We start from the raw sequence: 20,148 nt of genomic DNA on the forward strand, positions 1-20,148 counted from the left end.
CCCGTCTGAACCCAGCCCTGTGTTGTACACCAGCGGGAGGGAATAAACAGGGAAAACTGGGATTGTAACCGAGGAAGTGTGGGATAATGCCTGTGGTGTTTCTGAGCTCGGGCCGCACATCAGGGCTATGAGCGGAGGATGCTGGTGTTGGGGTCTGGACATCGAAGCATAACCTGGGCAGGTCGGGATGCAAAATACATGGTGGGAAAAGGCAGATTGGAGCCTGTGCCAGGTTCATTGCTGCTTTTAAACAAGGACATTGTAAGAACCCGTGAGGCTGTTATGGGAAGAGTTGGATCTGTCCAACCCAAAAGCTGTCCCTAAGCCAGCAGAGGGATCACAGCTACTTGGGCAGCCATAAGAGCATCAGCCTCAGGTGAATCCTGTGCTCACCTGCACCCAAAATGCTGTTAAATCCCTCAGGAGCCAAACAGCTTCTGTAACGTATTAGAAAGTGTTGTATAAGAGCCCAGAAAATGAACATGCATCAGCCAGGCCTCCTTCTACCCCTTGGTAGATACAAGACCTGGCGCAACTGCTCTCCTGGGGAGGTGAAGAAGGGGTTGGAATTGGTCCTTTCCAACCCAAACCATGCCATGATAAGGATATTCATAACCCCAAAACCCTTTTAATTCCAATGGGAGACAACCCGCTCACAGGCATCCAGGCTCTAAAGGTGAGTGTCTTACCTGTTGGTGATTGTGGCTGCCCACAGGTCTTGGGGGGATTCCTAATACTGTGCTTGGCACTGGTTTACTTCCTTTGCTTACAGCAATGGTTGAGCTGCCGCAGCTAAACCAGCTTTTAGGGAAGGTTTAAGCACTCAAGACAGGGACTAGAGAAGCAAATGCAGACGCTGGAAGTAAAAGCAACCCTCACAGCTCCTTTTGAGCTCTGCCCAGGGAGGGTTTGCATCCTCTCTGCCAAACATAAAGCACCTGAGGGAGGGTCAGCCCCACAGCTGGGCGTGTTTTGGGCAGGGGATGCTAAAGATTGGGTCATTTGATCCTATCAAAGCCAGAGAGATGGGATGAGGTAAGGGGAGGGAGATGGGACGGGACGACTGTTCTCAAGCATCATGCTGGTCCCTCCCTGCAAGCATCCCTCAAAGATGCGGCTCTTCCTCAGGTTGCTCCTGGTGCTAAACACGATGGATTTGGTTAAAAAAGGAGAGGATGCCTCAAGGCCAAACTTTATTGCAAGGCAGACAGGTCCATTTTCAAGCCCCACATCTCTCCCATGCACTGAGTCCCAGCACTCTTTTGGGGGGAAAGGACGAGTTTCTGGTGAAACCATGCAGTGAGAAACTAGAACCAAGCACTGGCGGGGCTGATCCAGCATCTTTCCAGCCGCAAACATCCATGCATTCGTGAAGGGTTGGACTTCCCATCTACATCCTCTTCCAGACGGGGGTTTGCAGGATCCAGGTGGCCCCACCGGCACGGGGACGGATGCCCAGCTCCAGCAGGGTCCCATCACGCCGAAGAAGGGGAACCAAGGAGCATCTCTTCCACGTCCCCAAGCCACATCCAATCTCCCAGGGAAGCCATGCGGAACCCCGACGGGCTCAGCCTGCTGGAGTCAGCGCTGCAGCCCATGGCTCACGAAGCAGGCCGCGGGGGCCAGCAGCAAGACGGGGCTGATGCCACCCCGCCGGTCCCCATGGGCTCTGTTGGGGGGTCCCCTCTTCACACCCAGATCCGGCCAACCCGGAGCATGAAACCCACTGGCGGCCGCGGGCTGCCGCGCTGCGGGGATGCCGTGACCCAGGCGCGACGGCCGCGGGCGCCCCAGCAGCCCCATCCCGTACCCTGCGGCAGCGCCGGCCGCGATGGCCCCGGCCACCTTGGAGCCACGGCCCGGGGTGCCCCCGCCGCGGGACACGGCGCGGAAGCCCCCGCGCAGCCCCGCGCTGCTGCCGCCGCCGCCGCCACCTCCGCCCCGGGAGCCGGTTCTGGCCCCGCCGCCGCGGCGGCCGCCGGAGACGTCGCTGAAGAGGAAGAGGAGCAGCAGGGCCGCCCAGCGCCAGGCATCGCGGGGCCTCATCCTGCCCGACCTGCGGAGGGGGCACAGGCAGGGACACAGAGCATGGGGCTGCTGCCTAAGGGTCGGGCCAGCCTGCAGCTCATAACCATGGAACCGTGGAATGGTTTGGGTTGGAAGGGAGCTTAATGCTCATCCAGCTCCATCCCTACCTGGAGGAGCTTCTGCCTCAGAGCTCATCTCAGCCTCCCCTCGGGCAGGTTAAAGCCATTCCCCTTGTCGTGCCCCTACAGGCCCTTGTCCAAAGCCCCTCTCCCAACCCTGTAGGCGCTGAAGGTGCTCGAAGGTCTCCCCTTAAGGAGCCTTCTCTTCTCCAGGCTGATCCAGCCCTGCTTTCAACAATACAATTAATATAATTAATGTATTATTGCACATATTTATCATATTCTATATATTTAATGACTATGGAGAATGGGCGCTGTCAGCTTTGTGCCACCCAAACCAGGGGGAGTTCAGGTTGGAGATAAGGCAGAAGCTCTTCCCTGTGAGGGTGCTGAGGCGCTGGCACAGGGTGCCCAGAGAAGCTGTGGCTGCCCCATCCCTGGCAGTGCTCAAGGCCAGGTTGGACACAGGGGCTTGGAGCAAGCTGCTCCAATGGAAGGGGTCCCTGCCTGTGGCAGGGGTTGGAGCTGGATGAGCTTTAAGGTCCCTTCAACCCAAACCATTCCATGGTTCTGTGACTTCCCGATCTGCACCTTTGTTTTCCCACCCCTCTTCAATGCGCAGGAGCATCACGCTGTGATTCCCCCTACCCCGTCCCCCACCCTGCAGCACCCCCAGCCAGCAGCTCAGCAAACAGGCTCATTGTACCAAAGCTGCTGAGCCATCGAGGCCCCAAAACCATCCCTGAAATAGCAGGAGCTGTGTTGACAAAAGCCTTTTGAACAAGCAGAGCCCCCCTGGCCACAGCTTCCCTGTGTCAGCGTTTCCCTTCCATGGCCCCTGCTAGAAGGTGCCAGGCCTGACCCCCCCCCCCCCCCCCCCTTTGGAATCCAGCACTTGGAAAACATAAAAATAGGGCTTCATCAATTAATTTGCCTCATTTTCTTCCTTGAGTCTCCAGTTAATGTGGTTCATTAGTAAGGAAGGCCTGGAGAAGCGTGCATCGCCTTCCAGCTGCTTGCAGCAGCATCGCCGCTTCTGAACCACCGCAAACCTGGGTAGCAAACTCTGTGCAATTTAAGATGTGAGGATTTGCTTTCCTTCCTGTTTTTCCCCCCTCTTTATTTCCTCTACAGCATCCAAACCTATGGATCACAACCCAGGGAAAAGCCTGTTGCTGAAGCAGGTGCCCCCATGGGCTGCTCTCCCCATCCCAACCTCCAGCTCCAGTGCGTGCCAAAACCCTCCACTTCCCCCCTTGCTGTCTACCCAATTCCTCCTCTTTTCATCCCTCAGCTGCATGCCAAGGAAGCTGCCCCTTACCGTGCACCCTGTGCCGCTCTTCCCGTCTGTGCCTGCTGAGCTCGACTCACTTTTCCCAATGGATAAAGCTTTGATAGGCGGAGCCAGTGTCACTCGAATCCCTCTCCTGCGTAGGGAGGGATAAATGGGCTTCAATGGACTGGATAACGCTGGGGGGAAAGCAAAGAGTGGATGGGGATAACCTTGGGGATGCAGAGCTCAGGCTCGAAGGGGCAAAAACCCCTTCATACATCAGCTATAAAGCCCTCAGTGTGTTTGAAACCAGGCTCAGAAACGCAGAGGTGTTCTAGAGGTGAGTTTTACCTTATGGGAGAGAAATAGCCAGAGGATGGAGCTCACCAACCACGGTGCATGGGGCTAAATAGTCACTAATAGTCCCTAAACCCTACAACAGCCCAATATCCCCCCCCCCCAAATCCTCCAGCAATTTGGTTGTGGCTCTCCAAAAAGGGAGCATTTTCCCTTGGGAAACTCCATTGGGATTCAAGCATGTTTTGGTCTTCCCTTTCATGGCTCCTGGTCCCCATAGAGCCCATTTCAGTAGCACTTCTACCTGCAAAGTGCTTTAGTTTGAACAAACCAGGCTCTAACTCGGGAGGGGTTCATTCTGTATTAAGTTGCTTCATGTTTTGTGTCCTTCTTACCCAACCAAGCCATCCTTCACACACACAAAAAGCTTTTCTCGCTGTACAATACTTCCCTATCGACGTGTTCAAGGTGGAGAAGGTACCATTAAAATTAGACCCCAAACCTCGCAAAGATGCATTGCAAAAAACTCAAAAGGAGGGCGAAAGTCACGAGTTTTAGTTCACATCGAGGTATAAAATGGATATTGCTGGTTTAGCCCGGGAGGAAAGAGGTTTTTCCAGGTGTGATGGGGGTAACAAAGCCAGGCCTGGTCCCGGTGAGCCCAGGACAATGTGCTGCAAAACCCACGTGGAGAATAAACCCCTCTATTTCTGCCTCCCCTCCTGCTTTCCATACAGCATCCCTCGGGAGATGCTCCTCACCACCCGCCATTCCCCCGAGCATTATTTGGCATGTTACAGCTACCAGAGAGGTTTGACACCGTGGGTTGCTTTTTCTTCCCTAACATTAGTGCAAATTAGAAAGGAGCAGGATGGGGGTTAAGAGACCGGATGCAGGTTAAGGGAATGTGCTGGGAAAAAACCAGGATTTTACTCTTTTGCTGTAAATCCAACCCTCAGTCCCCAGGTTCGTTTTCGGCAGCAAAAGTGTTAAAATCCGCTCCATTTACAAAAGCTTCCTGTCACCTGCGAATTATTGCCATAGGAATGTGCTTTTTCAGGTGGGAAAAGAGGAATTATTTGTGCTCTTGCCACCAAGGGGTGGGTTCTAAGCAGGGAGCCCCACGCGGGCACCGTTGAAGCCAGGATCCTCCAACAGAGCCCAGAATTGCTTGTCCCCATCCTCAGTGGCTTCATCCTGCTCATGGATTTCCTCTTCCTTTCTTTTCTCCCTGTTATTTCCAGGGAGTTGAGGTTTTGGCTGCAGATGCCCAGAGCCTTGCTGGGAAAACTCCCATTTGGAGATGAGGAACCCCCCGAGGATGCTGCGCAGATGAAGGCACGGGAGGATGGGCTGGCTCAGAGCCGGAGCGATCCGGGAGGACACTGGGAGAGCTCCGGGAATGACACGGGGTTGGGATTTGGTACAGTGCATCCTGCAGGCAAACGGCTCTTGGTGCAATGCAACCTGGAGCTGGTGAAGCGCTTCACATCGCTGTCGGACCTTCGGATATCTCCTCCAGCCTTTGCTCAATCATCAGCCGAAGGATGGAGTACCTGGAGAGGCAAAGACCAGGGAAAAGAGGATTTTTGCAGCATCAAGCCAAGAAAACCGTGGAATAATGCACGGATTAGGGATAAAAAGCTGTGCAAATGAATGCTCAGCACCACAATAACCCCCCAACCATGTCCTTAACTCCCAGCATCTCCCCTTGATGTAACAGAGCCCGGCGTACTTGCGCATTAGCTTCTTCACTTCACGATCCTCCTCTTCCTCCAGCTTCTGGATGAAGCTTCTGAGAATGGGCATCTCGAATTTGATGTACTGAGCTACCTGGGTGGAGGAGGAACACCAAGCCAGGCCATGAAAAGGGTGATGCACCCACCCTTCAGCATCATCTGAATAATATATATCTGACACATAAATATGATACATATATAATTGAGATATATATATAAAATAAATCATCTCCCCTGATTTAACTGGGGAAATCAAGGACCCCCATTGCCTTTCGCAACAAACCCTAAATGAAACCACGTTTCCCTACGCAGCCGGCTAATTATAGGGGACAAAACACCCATAAACTTCATTTGCTTTACCCCCTGGCTGCAAGACTTGACTCCTTCTCCTGGCGAGCCCGTGCAAACAGCGCTCTTTAAGCACAAATACCCCCCAAAAGTGCTTCATTTCGCTCTGGTTTGAGGAGGAAGGTGGGAGGAAGCCGGCAGATGGCACAACCGAGCCATTCCCACCCCGCAGCGCGTTTCCCAGCAGGAAAGGTACGAATTATGCCCAAGGCTGTGCAGCTATTGCGGCTCTGTGCTCACATTTGGGGTGGTAAAACAGGCCTGCAGGCGTTTGCTCCTGGTTTAAAGCTGCTCTTCAGGCATAGGACAAGGTTTTTGCCATCAGATTTGGAGTTTTCACAGGGAAACGCAGGCTCAAAGCAGAGCAGAAGTGCCCGAAAAGCCTTTTAGAAGCACTGTATGGAAAGAGCGGGCAGCTAACAGCAATTTGTGGCTAATATTCATGGACTTTTTATTTAGGGAAGGTTGTGTATTCATTTCTATAGAAATAAATGGCTCCAGAAAGCTAAATCGAGCTTTGCTCTTAGTGAATAACATCTGAGACCTTGCTGGTTTCACAGCAAACCTAAGCAGGAGGTTGGAACTGGATGAGCTTTAAGCTCCCTTCCAACCCAAACCAGGCTGGGATACTACATCCACCCCCTATTCCAGCCCCAGCCGAATCCCAAGCCCATCCCGTGCGGCAAACTCACATCATAGGTGACTTCTTCCACTTGGTCCTTCTCCATAAGGAAGACCTTGGAGACCTGCTCGCAGGGGCCCTGAAGGATGCGGGCGATCAGGGGGTAATCACTGCCCCGCAGCTTCTGCTTCTCTGCAATGCCAAAAGCACCGATGGATGTCCCAGTGTGTGATGGGCCTTCGCCACGGATGCACCGGGCGGGTTTTGGACACTCACCTCCACTGGTGTGGACAATGTAGAGCGCAAACTCCTCCGCTGAGTTCTCAATCTGAATGGAGCCATAAATCACTGTTAAAGGGCTGCATTTCCACCCGGGGTTTCCCCAGCTTTAAAGAATATACCCCATTATTTCACTCTGCCCTTGCGTTTGGGTATCCACGGGATATAAATCCCCCCATGCAGAGCATCCCAGGAGCATCGGGGCAGGATACCTCAAGTACCTTGAACTTATTGAGCAGCAGCTTGAGGACCTGCGGGGTCGTCATGGTGCTGTTTATGCGGACGTTGGTGATGGAGCCGTAGGCCGGCGTGAACACGGACGTCTGTGGGATGCAAAGCCCATTTAAACCTTGGATTCCTCCCGCGGGGATCGGTGCTGGGGAGCGTGGGGCTCACCTTGTGGTTGTAGAAGTGCCCATTGATGGAGAAGCGGTGCCGGCGGATGCGCCGCTGCTCGCTGGGGGTGCGGGCGCTGCCCCGGTGCCGGACCCCAACGTCGCTCCGCGTCCGCATCAGCTGTGGCGTCTCCTCCCCTTGTGATTTGGTGCCTGGAAAAGATGAGGTCGGTGGAGAGCCCTGAGGAGCCTTTCCCTGCTGGGAATCCCCCCATGGATGCACGTGTGGGACTGCGCAGCACAGATTTAACCCACCGGTTTAAACCATGGCAGCTACTGGTTTATTCTCTTACAGGAGACCATTAATTCCTAATGAACTGCTTAAGTCCAGGCTGCCACCTGGATAAAGCCTCTTGTCCCAGGGGCTGGAGCATCTTTACTTGCTTTTTCATTATCTAACTTCTGTATTTTTTCTCTTTTCCCTTAATGGGAACAGACAAACGAGGCCAGCGCCTCAGATCTCTGTGTGAAAACTGGCCTGGCTCCAGATTATTATAAACCAGCTCTTCATCCATTTTTAATGAACCACTGGGGCTCAAGCTTGGATGTTTTCATTCCAAGCATGTCTGCAGCAAGACAAATCTCTCCTCTCCAGATGCACACCACAGGCCACAGTGACGAAGCACTCAGGAGGAGCCGGGCACGCACGTTATGCACTGATTTGAACAGGCTTTTGGAGGAAGAAATGGGATAAAAGAGCTCTTTCTTATGCACCGGTGGAGGATTAACGTCATCGGGCTCAGATAGCTGCTGGGGTAGTTCTATGGCGCGACGCGGTGCGGGTATCACCAGGGCAAGCTTGAATTAAGAGGGGTGGGGGAATAAGTGTTGTGCATGGAGAGATCACAAAGAGAAAGGGGAAAAGCTGGAGGATGAAGAACGGGGCAAAGGGTTTCATGGGTCAATGAGTTTTGCACTTCCCAAGCTGGGAAGTGGATGAGCATCCCGGAGCTGGAAGGATCGGCTGGCTCTTCTGTGTCTGCAGGGTGTATTTCCATACAAATATCATCACCATCCCCCCAAAAAATCACTTTAGAAAAGCCAGGAACACCTGCAAAGTGCCCTGATTTAATGGGAAAAACGCATAAAGCCGGTTTCCCCAGTGGGAATTGCTGGTGAGGCACCTTGTGCTGCCTTGTGCTCCAAACAAGGGGTTAACGAAGCGCCAGTGGATGGGCTCTTCCCCCTCCATACAGAGGAGAAACCAGGGAGGGGAAAACACTTGGCAGCAGTGTTGACTTCCCCATGGCAACGGAACTTCCCAACAGCCCTATTCTTCTTCCCTAAAAGCAGAGCCTCCGGGAAGGGGAAGTGCCGACATCCTTTTCCCCATGATCCCACGAGGCTTTTTGCTCCATCCCCCTATTTCTTCCCAAGCTCCTCTTCACCGCATCCCTTCCCTGAGCAAAATCCCTTTGGAAGGAACCTGGGGGACAACGGGGACACGATTGCTGGAGAAGACAAATCCCTGTTTTCTCCAATGAAACTGGAGCATAAAGCAGCTGCTCCCAATTCCCAGCCAAATCCATCCGGATCCGTGCCCGGCTCACCTGCACAGCTCCGGGGAGCATCTGTGTTTGGCACAGCCTCTGCATCTGTGACCTGGATGTCTGGCAAGGTGCTGGGCTTCAGCACGGACCTGGCAATGGATGATGATGGATGTCCTGTTAGCAAAGAGCTGCAGCAGGAATGAGAACCGGGATAAATTCCCCTTTGAGCCCCCATGCTGCTGTTTCCAGGATGGAAGCAGCCTGTTCTCCCTCGGATTTGGCAGATAACCATCCCTTAGGGTTGCAGCACAAGCTAGTTATCCCAGATAGTCATCCTGTCATCCAAATTTGGATCCCAAATAGTCATCCAGTTAAGTCCCAAATCCCATCCTGTTCTGCTCCCAAAAACCCCTTTGGAAGCTCTTATCCCAACTGCTCTTCCCAGGAAGGGATGCTGAAGGCCGAAAGTGCCTTTTTTGCAAGCTCCAGCACCCAACCTGCACAAGCAAAGCTGAACCTCCCCCTTTTCCCCTCTTTTTTCCCCTGATTCCATGATTCTTCTCCCCCCCGCTCACCCGTGCGCTCCCAGGTTGCATCCCGAGTGCCAGGAGGAAGAGGAGGGCGGCGGGCGGATGCGCTGGTTGTCATCCTGCATCTGCAGGCGGATGGGTCGCCGCAAGCCCCAGGAGATGTTCAGCAGCCCCTCCACGATGAGTTCTCCTTCCTCCTGCACGAGAGATGGGCAGCTCAGGCTCCGAGATACAAGCAGCAAGGAATAGTGCCAAGAAATGATGCTTTTAGTGGGAATCCAACCCAATTCCGTTGGGGTTTGGCTGCTGGGTGCCTGCCCCAAGGGGGTTTCTTACCTCCCGGTGCCGCAGCTGCAAGTTTTGTCCTTCATAGTAGATGTTGTACGTCTTCAAGTGTAAAAGCAGCTCATTTCTGGGAGGAAAAATGGGGAAGAGGCTGAGAAAAGACATGGAGGAGCAAGGGGGGGCATTGGAAGCACTGCGCGGTACCCCTGAATTGTGGGAATGTGGGAGAAAGCAGGAACTGCTCCCAGTGTCAGGCTGGGTGATGAAGCCGCATCACTGCTGGGGGAGCCAAACCAGCTTCATCTGAGGCAAATCTGGGTCTTTTGCTGCCTTTAGATATCCCTTGGTGGGGGTATCCACTGCGGGGTCAACCCTTAGAGGGAGAAGCTCCCTGCAACCATAAACCTTGGAAAAAGGCACAAGGAAACCTGTCAGACCTTGTGGGATGCGGTCACAAGGCTGGAAAAAGCAGTGTATTTTGGGAGCATCCAAGCCCTTGGGTCATGCTGGAGTCACAAGTTATCATAGGCGAGTTCATCACATCAGCTCCTCGCTCCAGAGCCTGACCTTGGGCTCGGATGAAGCCTCACCCTTGCTCCAGTTGCAAATGAATAATGAACATTAAAAATAATCATTAAGGATAACCCATTCCCAGCTCGGAATCCCGGGAAGCGATGCCCCTGGTGCTCCATCACAAAGCTGTCCCTAACTCAGCTGGGTGGCTTGAGGATGCTCAGCACCAGCAGACCGGTATAAAGAAGCACAAAGCACAGGGATTTGGGGTTTGGAGGAAGTAAAAAGAGGGGGGGGGAAATAGCACAAAGCTGCTTTATCTCCCCAAAAAATCCTCTTTGGAACTTGGGAAGCATTTTAGTCCTCTGCCAAAGAATGAAAGAGCAATTCCTAATAGGGACTTTTAGAGCAAAACCTCTATTTCATGAACTCCATGAATTTCATGGACTATAGAAGCATTTGGCCATGCTCCTAAGGAAAAAAAACATCTCCAACTCCCATCAACAACCCCATTGTTTTAAAGGAAATCGCCAATTTTTGCCCCAAAACGGCTTTTCCAATCCAAATCAAGTTAAACCCCGGGGTCTCTCCACTCCTCCCAGCTCAAATCCCCCTCCCAGACATTGCAGTTCACTTCCCATCTCCCGGCACTGACTATTCCCATGTTCCAGCCCTGCCGAGGATCTTACTTGGAGATGTACTTGTCTTTCCCGCAGGGAACCGGGTACTCGCAGCCTCCGTAATCCATCCTCCCGCTCTGCTTTCATGGGAGCTGAATTGCAAAGAGGGAGGAGAGAAAAGCACCGGCGTGAACCGCCCCGACAGCGCATCCCTGATGCGCGCCCATGCGGATGGGAGCAAAGGGATAAAGGGCCCGGGATGTGGGATTGCTCCTGGGAAACAGGCTCCGGCGGATGCAGCCGCTTGCGGGGGGGAAGTTTGATGTGGCTCCTGTGGGAAAACTGATGGGAATGAGGGAGGGGAAATCAGATAAGGGGAGAGGTGGTGCAAAGTCACTGAATATTTAATACCGGCGGGGATACGCTTACGCTGGCATTTGCATTTGGAGCATCCACAGATGCCTCCCGGCAATGCCAGACCTGGAAGCGGGAGGTTGGCAGTGGGATTTGTCCCTTTTCTGCCTTTATTTCACTCAGGTTCTGCTTCAAAGCTTTGGATAAGGAAGCTGGATCCGACTGGATCAGCAGCTGCATCCTACCGGATCAGCAGGCGCAAGGGCTGGTTCCGTCACCTTGGTTTTAACAATGCTGTTCCCTCCAGGGCCAAAACATCCTGGTTTCTCTTCTATAAACTCTTGGAACCCCCCTCCCAAAATCCCACCTTGGGACCGGCCCCGGGTTGGAGCATGAGGGTGATTGTGGATGCTCCAAAGTGGGATTAAAACGAGATTCCATGTGAAAGCCTCAGGTGCGCTCGCGGGCTTTGGGAATAAGGCACTGGAGAGACTTGGAAGTGCAACATCAGGGCTGGTTCTGAGCGATGAGAAAGGGCATCTCAGGCCGTGCTTTTCCTTGGGTGTTTGTGGGAACTCCTACGGACGGGCTTTCATCTTCCCAGGGTCTCTTCCCTCATCCCAAAAGGAGAAACCAAGGCGAGGGAAGAGCATTTGTTGTTGTTTTCTCCCCCCTCCCTCCTCACCACGCGCTTCCTCCCGATCCCCCGGGAAACAAGCCTGTTTTCCTGCCAACCCCATCCCACAGTGACATCCAGGAGGATAAATGACTCAAGCAAGGCCGTGCGCTAAAACCTGTGTCCAAGGAGGGACCTGCCCCATAACCTCAACCCAACGGTGATTCCTGCTTCGTGCCCCGCGCTTTGGGATGCTTCCCAGCACATGGATTCTAGGGAATAGCAGCGCTGCTGTGTGTCACCGTGGAGGAGGTGGCAAAAGCAAAGCTGGTGTCTGAGCGGGCAGAAGGAGGCAGGGGAAGGGCAGGAAACGGGCCCAGCCCCGGGGAGGGAAAGCAGAAGAGAAACCCGGAGCCTAAATAAACCCACACGGAAAAGCTGACGAGGCTTTGGGTTTCCTGAGGAGCCGGGGGAGCATCCCACATGGCAAAGCGGCACCGACCTCCTCCTGCGCCGCATCCATCCATTGAGCATCCATGGGATCAACCAGGTTGGAAAAGAGCTTGGAGCTCATCAAATCCAACCCTTCCCCAGCACTGCCGAGGCCACCACTGACCCCTTGTTAGAGCCTTCTCCATCTGAACCCCCCAGGTCCCTCAGCCCTTCCCCATCACATTTGTGCTCCAGGCCCTGCTCCAGCTCCGTTCCCTTCTCCGGCCCCACTCCAGCACCTCAATGTAGTGAGGGGCAAGGAATAACCCCAATAACAACCCTCAGCAATGGGGACTTGGAGCCAGTTTTGGGGTGGGTGTTGCAGGGACCTGAACCTGGGGGTTACCTGATGGGAGGTACGGGAACAGCAGAAACGAGCATCTGGCTTGTGGGTGCCCCTGAAAGCGGATGGAGCAGCTCTGGGGAAGTCCCCATTGAGGCCCTGCTGCACCAAGGGAGGGGAAATGAGACACGGGCTGCCTGGCACATGCAAAATGGGGCCAAAAATACCCAAATGGGTGAAAACCGCCCCCCTCCAGCAGCACAGCCTTTGGGACTGCGGGGGGGGGGTCACCCCGTGGCACCGTGGTGATACAAAGGGGTGAAGCCAAAGCCTTGGTCCCCTCTAAAGGGATGATGGGATGAATCCAGCTTGGAAAACACACTCCCCTTGGGCTGAAGGGGAGCCCCAAAGGCAGGTTCATTGCTCTGCGTTGAGGAGCCTGGTTTCCTGTTTACCACCACCTTCACTCCGTCACCACATCCCCTTCTGAGCAGCAAGAAAGGGGCAAATTCTTCCTTATTTGGGTCCTGAGAACATCGGCCTGGGTGTGGAAGGGGTTGGGGATCCCCGGGCAGATCCCAGTCACTGCCGTGCCCCCGATGGGCTACTGGAAAGGCTGGGAAAAGCCAACATAAAAGGGCTGGAACCATGGGATTTGCTCAGCCCATTGCTCAACCTCCGCTGCTCGGCGCTGTCTTCACTTCCTGCCTCAGTTTCCCCACCCCGAGCTGATGCATTCCCTCCATTGCTGCCTCCCAAAGAGCCTTTAAACCCCATCAGATCCAATCTCTCCTCCCTGTGCACGTGGCAGCAGGATTTCAGCCCTCTCTGCCCTCCAACACGAGGCAATGGCTGCTCCCACAGGAGCTTTTTAGGCCTGATGGGCCCCAGGCTCATTCCCCTCCCTAAAAGCAACCTTCCCAAGGCCCTTCCCCATATCCATACAGCTCCAGAGGGAGCTTGGCCATGCTTAAGGCACCTTGCATGGAACAGGGACGAGAGCTCACTTATATGAGCTCTGGGGAGATGCACAACCCAAAACCTACCAAAAGTATAGGAAAACCAACCCCAAACACTGTGTTTTCAGCAGGAAAAGGGCACCATTCCCTGCTCCTACAAAGAAAGGAGCAATTTTCAGGGGTGTTTTGCTTTCCTGGCCCCTTCCCGATGCTTTGCCAGCATCCCCACTGCCTCTTTGGCATCTCCCTGCTCCCCCCCGGCCATGCAAGGGATTGTGGGAATATCCCGCTGCCGGGGGAGGCCGCGATGCTCCCCCTGCACAACCCCTGGTGCTTTCCTGCATCCCGGGTGGCTTTTAACCAGCCCAGTGGTGCCTGGACCCCAACGCACGCGGCAGCAAAGCATCACCCGGAGGCAACGATTCCCCCCTTGGAACACTGAGCCCCTGCATGGGATGTGGAACAACCGAGTGCTCTCACCCCGTCCTACCAGATCCTTCGGCTCCACGGATGCTCCCGCAACCTGACGCTGCCGCGGCTCCGGCCCAAGGCGTTACTTTGAAGCTGGAATTCCGTCCGGCATCCCTAGGCGCCAAGGTGCAGCAGCTCCATTGTTTTCCACTCCACTATTGTTCTCCAGCCCCGTCCTGCACGGGGAACAGCGGGGCAGCGGTGAGGGGTGGCAGAGCCACCGGTGGGTGATGCTACGGGGGGTGTCACCTCGCTTGGGGACCAGCAAAGGGGCCCATTGGCCACACTCAGCAGGTTGGACCCCCTTGGGAAGCGTTGGTGGCCACCAGCGGCTTGCTGTGGGCTATGAGAAGGGAGCTGGCGGCTCCCATCCCGGTGTGGTGGGAACTGGGCTGCTCGGGGGTCCCTGCGGGACCACCGGTGATGCCCACGGGGGTCGGTGGGTGCAGAAGGGACCGGATGCCCCCCTCTTCCTGCCCCGGGGGGAGGCGCAGCGGCTTTCGCCTGCTACCGGCTGCGGACAGGGCTCGGGGCAGGTCCGGCTCAGCACAGCCGGGGACAGGGACAGGACGGGGATGGGAACGGGGATAGGGGTGGGGATGGGGATGGGGATGGGGATCCCCCGCCCGCACTCACCCAGTGCCGGTCCCGCTCCGCAACCGGTGCCCGCATGGGGCCGCCCCTCGGCGGGTGGGGCCGGGCCGGGGCGGGGCTGCGGGATCCCGGGTCCTCCCTCCCGGCTCATCCCGGCAGCGCCGTCCCCAAGGACCCCAGAGGATGCCCCCGGACCGGGTCCTTCTTCCCCCCGCCCGAGCTTGGACTGGGGTCCCAAAGGATGCTCCAGCCCTGACCCCTCCGGTTCCGGCTCCGGGTTCGGGTTCGTACAGGACGCGCTGCTGCTGGCACCGAGGACCAGGACCGCAACGGATGCCACGTCCCCAGTGCCAGGACAGGGGTCCCAAAGTACGCCCCATCCCATGCATCCAGGTTGGAAACGCTCTTACTGTCAGCCCCAGCTCTGCACAGACTCCCAGAGGGAGCCTGTTGGGCTGCATCGCGTTGACTGAAGGGGTTATTCCTGCCTTCTAACTCCCCAAACCCTGTGATATTCCATGCTGGAGCCACGCGAGCATCACGCTTTGATGCTGCTGTTGCCTTTGGGATGGTGCAATGGGGCCGTGGCCCTGGGGTCCCATCCGGATCCAAACCCACCCCCGAGAAGAAGACTGAGGAGGAAATAAATTGAAACAAATCCATTCAGATTCGCTTGGATCTACCTGGATCTCAACCCTGGCGCAGGTCGGGATCACGGTTACCTCCGGAACGGTGCCTGGGCTCCATCCTCCGCTCCCAGCCTGCGGGCCCCATCCTGCCCCTCCGCAGGGAAGAGTTTTGGGGATTAAGGAGGACTGCGGCTGCGTCCCTCCTCCTTTGTCTGCCCCTGACCTTTCCCAGCGCTTTGGGGCCGCTCCAGCTTTTTTGTTTTTCTCCTTTTTAAGGAATTTGCCTCGAAACAGCCCACACGAAGGGAAAAAAAAAACCCCTCCAAATGCATAAAACAAAGGAAGGATCCAAGCAGCTGCTGGGGTAAAACAAGCAGCTCCTTATACCCACGGCTTGCAGCCAGCCCTTTCTGCTTGCTTCTCCGTGGTTTGGGGTGATTTGGATGTAAAGGAGGGGTGCAGGAGGAGCCATCTGGCTTAGGAAAAGCCTGACTCGGCAAAAGCCGGGATGAGGGTTGGATTTGTATTCCAGCAGCATCTTCCGAGGGCTGGCGGAGCTCAGAGGCCCTTTGTCATGGGAAGAGCCTGGCCCTGCTGCACAATGGAGCAGCGCCAGCCCCAAAACCCTGGGATTTAGCCCCAAAGAAGAGGGAAAGCTTCTGCCTCCCACCCCCAGCTTGTGCAGGAGGAAAAGGGGAAGCAAGAAATCGAGGGTTTTGCTGTGGGGATTTGGGGTTAAACCCTGAGGTTTTGTGACATCCTGCTCATTGCTTTCAATGCACATGGGGTGGGGCGGGAAGGATCAGCCTGGATGGAGGCGTTTGTGTCCCAAAGCAAAGGGATTTGAGCCACTCCTGCCCTATGAGGACCCCCTGCAATGAGGGGACAGAGGCTGCCAGCTCCTCCTTACCCACCCAGTGTGAGGATAAGGAACCCAAGAGGAACCAAATCCTCTCCAGGAGGAGACCAGAGCTGAGCATCCCTGCCAGGCTTGGGGAAAGGATGCAAAAGGATGCTCCAGCAGCAGAGCCCGTGCTCAGCTGCACAGGGATGCCACAGCCCCTGTATCACTGCTTAAATCAGCGTTTCTGCGCTCCACACCACACAGGGAACACGGTCAATGCCTTTTAAACCATCAGCTCCAATGGATTTACTTCTATTTCCATTCCCAAAGCTGGGTCTGGAGGTCAAGGACCTCAATCGGGCCCAAGCACAAAGCACCAGCCCCAAAGTTCTCCAAAATCCAACTGTTTCCCCCCTGACTGAGCAAGCATCCAAACTCCCCCCCTCCCACCCCCTGGCAGCTTCCCATTAGTGCAGCTTTAAGACCCCCAAGGTAATTGTCAGTAAATACCAAACAATATTCCATGTGGATACACATCGGGAGCATCTGGGAGCTGTTACACAGCCTCCAGGAAGCAGATGGGAAGAGAGCTGGCTCCTGAAGAGGCCTTTGCTTGTACCGGGTCCATGTTTCTTGGAGTCACGGTGCCTGTCTCCAGCTGAGGATGTTTCAGTCATTCAGGTTCTGAGCTGCTGCTTGGGATAAAGCCCTTCTCAGTGCGTTGATGCAGCTGATGCTGGATGTTGATCCAGGCAAGATGTAAGGCGAAGGCAGAGTCGTTGCCAGAGCTCTGACCCAGTAGCCCAAAGGATTAACCAGGATTAAGAGCAAAGTGGTTCTGAGCACGGATCCAAAGCCAGGCCAGCTCAGGCATCATCAGGAAGCCCTGGTGCTGGTGAACCAGCTGCTCCTTTGGCTTTGATCCCAGCTCCACTTTCACCCACCAACTGCTGCGGATTTAGGTGAGTTTTGGCCATTTTTCCTCCCATCCAACTTGGACAAAGCAGGGTATGGAGGGCACAGCAGCAGCTCCATGGGGATGCATCTCGGCTGGAAGAGGGGATGCACCAAAAAGAGGAGCTGCAGACCAAAGGAACCCAAGGAATTGAGTGTGTCTTCATGGGATAAGCTTTGTGCTGAGAGCCAGAAGGGTCAGGAGAGTGCCTGGGGGCTGCTTGGTCTTCACATCACCTGGATTCCCAACGGGAATGTGAAGGGGATGTTTGAAAGGAAGGGTACCACCACGCCGCCACGTTGCATCTATGCCCGCGTTTATTTATACTGAACAGCTTTAAAAATACAGAATAAAATAGCTTTATCTACTATTATTCACAACATCTGGTCCAAATATTACATTTTTAAATATTTAGTTGTTTAATGAAGCAATGTTAGAAAAAAAAAAGATGAAATAATAATAATAAAAAAACCCTCCATAAAAGAATTACACATCTCAGAAAACAAAAAAATAAACCCAAAAAGGAAAAAAAAACAAACCCCTCTTCTTGCTGTTTAACAAAACCCAAGTGTTTTACAGCCCAAGTCACTCACGAAGTCATGGGAAACAGAAAAGGAACCTATTTATCCCCACTGCCTAAGAACAGTCAATAGTTTGTTAAGCCAAAGGTTGTTAGAAAGAGACAAAGTAGAAGAATTTGGACTGGCAGCAAGATGATGGAGTCAGTGCCAGATAGCACACAAGGCAATCCTAACTATTACCTCTCCTAGCAATAGGTACGGCTGACAACACACAGTCACAGTCAAACTGGAACGAGACAGGAAGATTCTGGATGGCTCTGAACACGGATCCCCAGTACTTCAAAGCAGCCCAGCACGAAGCTGTCCAGACCCATGGGCAGAAGCAAAACACTGGCAAAGTCGTGGCCTCCTCCAATAGTGCAATGACCCGTCGGAGCTGTATGGATGTGTGAGCACAGAGGACCGGTCATCCCATGGCCCGAAGGCCGGGAGCCGGAAGAAATCCTAAGAAAGATGCACCAAGAGGGATGTTTTCTGCCAAAACGAGTGACCCGCTGCTCCCCACCCCCTTAAAACAACAGCAAAGAGGGAAAATGAAGTTGCTTTTGGTTTCAGAAGGCCACGGGAAAGGAACACCATAGGTTGTGCTGGTCTGGCACACTCGCGTTTCTACACGGAGACACAAATGCAAGCAAGCACAGGTTGGTTTAGACTGCATCCGAGCATCCAATGGCTCATTCAAGCCATTAGAAGCTGGCTATTAAACCACGTGTGCCTGGAGTGCTGTTTGTACCACAAATGATGCCCTTTCCAATACCTTTTACGTAGGATGCAATGCTCTGAACATGCTCCTTGTGGAATAAGCAGGACCGAGGATTTCAGTTCGCAAGCGCCAATCTGCATCGGGAGTACCAAGATCTCAGTAGGGAGATGAACAAGAAAAGAAACCCTTTCGTTTTTTTTTGGTAGGAACAGAAAAATGGGTAAATAAAGTATACACAACTACTATAGATTCGTCAATGAAGAAATTCTACCATCACATGACATTGTCATGACAATCATACCACTCCCTCCCAGGACCACGGCGCTCGTGATCCTGAGTGGAAATGTTATCTTTAATATATGGAAATAAAATACTGCAATATTCATGTACAAACCAAGTTGCCATATTGAAAGTCAGTATTAAAAAGGCAGAAAAGCAAATTCTGGGCTTAAGGTTTGAACTTTTAAGGAGCGAGGGATCCGATTTCAGTCCCTCGGCCAAAGCACTCTAATATGACAACATGAAGTCATAGCTCTTGGCTATGAAACCTCGGTTTCCAGAGGTATAATTTGCAAGTCTTGACTTTAGAAAACGTGTTTGAACATTAGCAAGAATCCTCAATTTAACCTAAACAAAAGAATACAAGAGAATATCAATTACAAAAGTCCCAAGTTTTGTTGTTTTGCATACATTGATACCATCTTTGATATGACAAAATGAGATTTCTACCATGAATATTTGCCCTTCTCTCTTCAAATGTTTGCTTGAAACATCCCATCGCCTCTTATCTCAACCTCTCAGGTGCCACCTTCCTCGGGTGGTTTTTAGTTCAGCCTGAAAGGCAGTAACACAGCAAGGAAAAACACAGCACAGCATTTACAGTGGGGTTTCTATAGCCACCCTCACACAGCAAAGCCTGGATGGAACCCACCAACATGATGCACTTAAATGCTTTTTATCACTGCAAGTTCATCCTCTGCAAACCATCCGGCAGCACCAGGGTGGTCCACAGCAGCCAGCCTGGAAAAGTGGACCTGGAAGGAGGATTTAAGGTCCACGATGGCAAAACCCACATGGCAATACAGAGGTATTTCCCTCACAAAGCAATGCATCTGCTTCGACTGGCGACTCTGGGATGGATTCAGGTGCACCAGAAAGGGGGGTTTCTCTTTCCACCCTTTGCTCCCCAAAGCACAGCCCAGTGCAGCAAGCTGCATGGTCAAGGTACTGCGCCAGTGACTCCATCCTAACCCTTCACTACACATCACAGGTGCTTCAGCAGATCTTCACAAACCTGAGGCTCCTCTTTAACCATTCATGTTCATAATAACGTGGAGAGAGTTGTTACAGACACAAATCTGGTTACAAAAATGACTGCTAACTACAACTACTTGCTTTAGTGTTATCAAGGTCAGTGGCTAGAACAAAGACGCTGGCTAAATGCTACTGCACTTCCCTCAGCCAGGCAACAGGATCAGCATGGACCCAAAGTCACATCAGCAACAGGACCCAAAGTCACAAAAGGAACTAAATCCAACAGTTAACAGTAACTGGACTTGATCTATTCGGATGGTCTTTCCTCTGCTGCAAGACAGGAGTGTTCTGCTCCAAGGAGGAAGAATAAGTATCCTTGGGTTCGTTGCACTGTAATTGTCACTTCTCACTACAAAAGGTTGCCTGAAGTATGGTGAAAGCTGTATTCAAGGCCAGGTTGGACTGGGCTTGAAGCAACCTGGTCTAGTGGAAGGTTCCCATGGCACAGGGCTGGAACTGGATGGTCTGATGTTGCTTTCCAACCCAACCCATTCCATATGATAGCAATGCAGAACACGCACAGCCCAAGGTGAGAGAAGAGCAATGCCACTTCTCATCACCTCGTCTCTCGACTGCATCAGCATTCCAGCTATCAACAGGATTTGGGGGGAGAAGCCAGCAAAGCCCCATGGCGCTCTGTGCCCAGTGCCATGGCTGGACTTGACATTCCAATAGAGCTGAGGTGGCACTGTTTAAATGAAACAAAACCCTTTGCCTCCCTTTCTCAACACTTATAGGATAACCAGCTTTGGCATTTTACATCCTTACAACCACCATACATAGGTGGCTTTTATTTGTATTCCTTTTATATATAT

At 53.4% G+C, this 20,148-nt stretch overlaps 2 protein-coding genes across 5 annotated transcripts in view; one reads left to right on the forward strand and one right to left on the reverse strand.

The window, feature by feature from the left end:
* The window catches only part of CDS2 (CDP-diacylglycerol synthase 2), a 165,507-nt gene that overhangs the window by 47,519 nt on the left and 97,840 nt on the right, over nt 1–20,148 (forward strand). The gene's annotated exons all lie outside the window — the stretch shown is intronic.
* Nucleotides 4,060–15,606, reverse strand: RASSF2 (Ras association domain family member 2). 4 transcript variants are annotated; one of them, XM_061478924.1, is made up of 12 exons: nt 14,991–15,591; nt 13,723–13,889; nt 10,608–10,690; nt 9,457–9,532; nt 9,166–9,317; nt 8,651–8,739; nt 7,102–7,253; nt 6,927–7,028; nt 6,703–6,754; nt 6,497–6,618; nt 5,453–5,550; nt 4,060–5,273 (listed from the first exon to the last, which is right to left on the reverse strand). In XM_061478924.1, exons 3-12 carry the CDS (start codon nt 10,664–10,666, stop codon nt 5,204–5,206), a joined length of 972 nt encoding a protein of 323 aa, XP_061334908.1. In that variant the 5' UTR covers nt 10,667–10,690; nt 13,723–13,889; nt 14,991–15,591; the 3' UTR covers nt 4,060–5,203. The 4 variants fall into 4 exon arrangements, with proteins under 4 accessions (XP_061334908.1, XP_061334905.1, XP_061334906.1 ...); XM_061478921.1 differs by having other exon boundaries at nt 4,060–5,550; nt 14,991–15,606; XM_061478922.1 differs by lacking the exon at nt 14,991–15,591 and adding an exon at nt 14,350–14,421 and having other exon boundaries at nt 4,060–5,550.

Source organism: Pezoporus flaviventris, unplaced genomic scaffold (assembly GCF_033815535.1).
Source record: "Pezoporus flaviventris isolate CSIRO_AGI_PZ_B2104156 unplaced genomic scaffold, CSIRO_AGI_Pfla_v1 ptg000138l, whole genome shotgun sequence".
In the NCBI taxonomy this organism is placed as follows: Eukaryota; Metazoa; Chordata; class Aves; order Psittaciformes; family Psittacidae; genus Pezoporus; species Pezoporus flaviventris.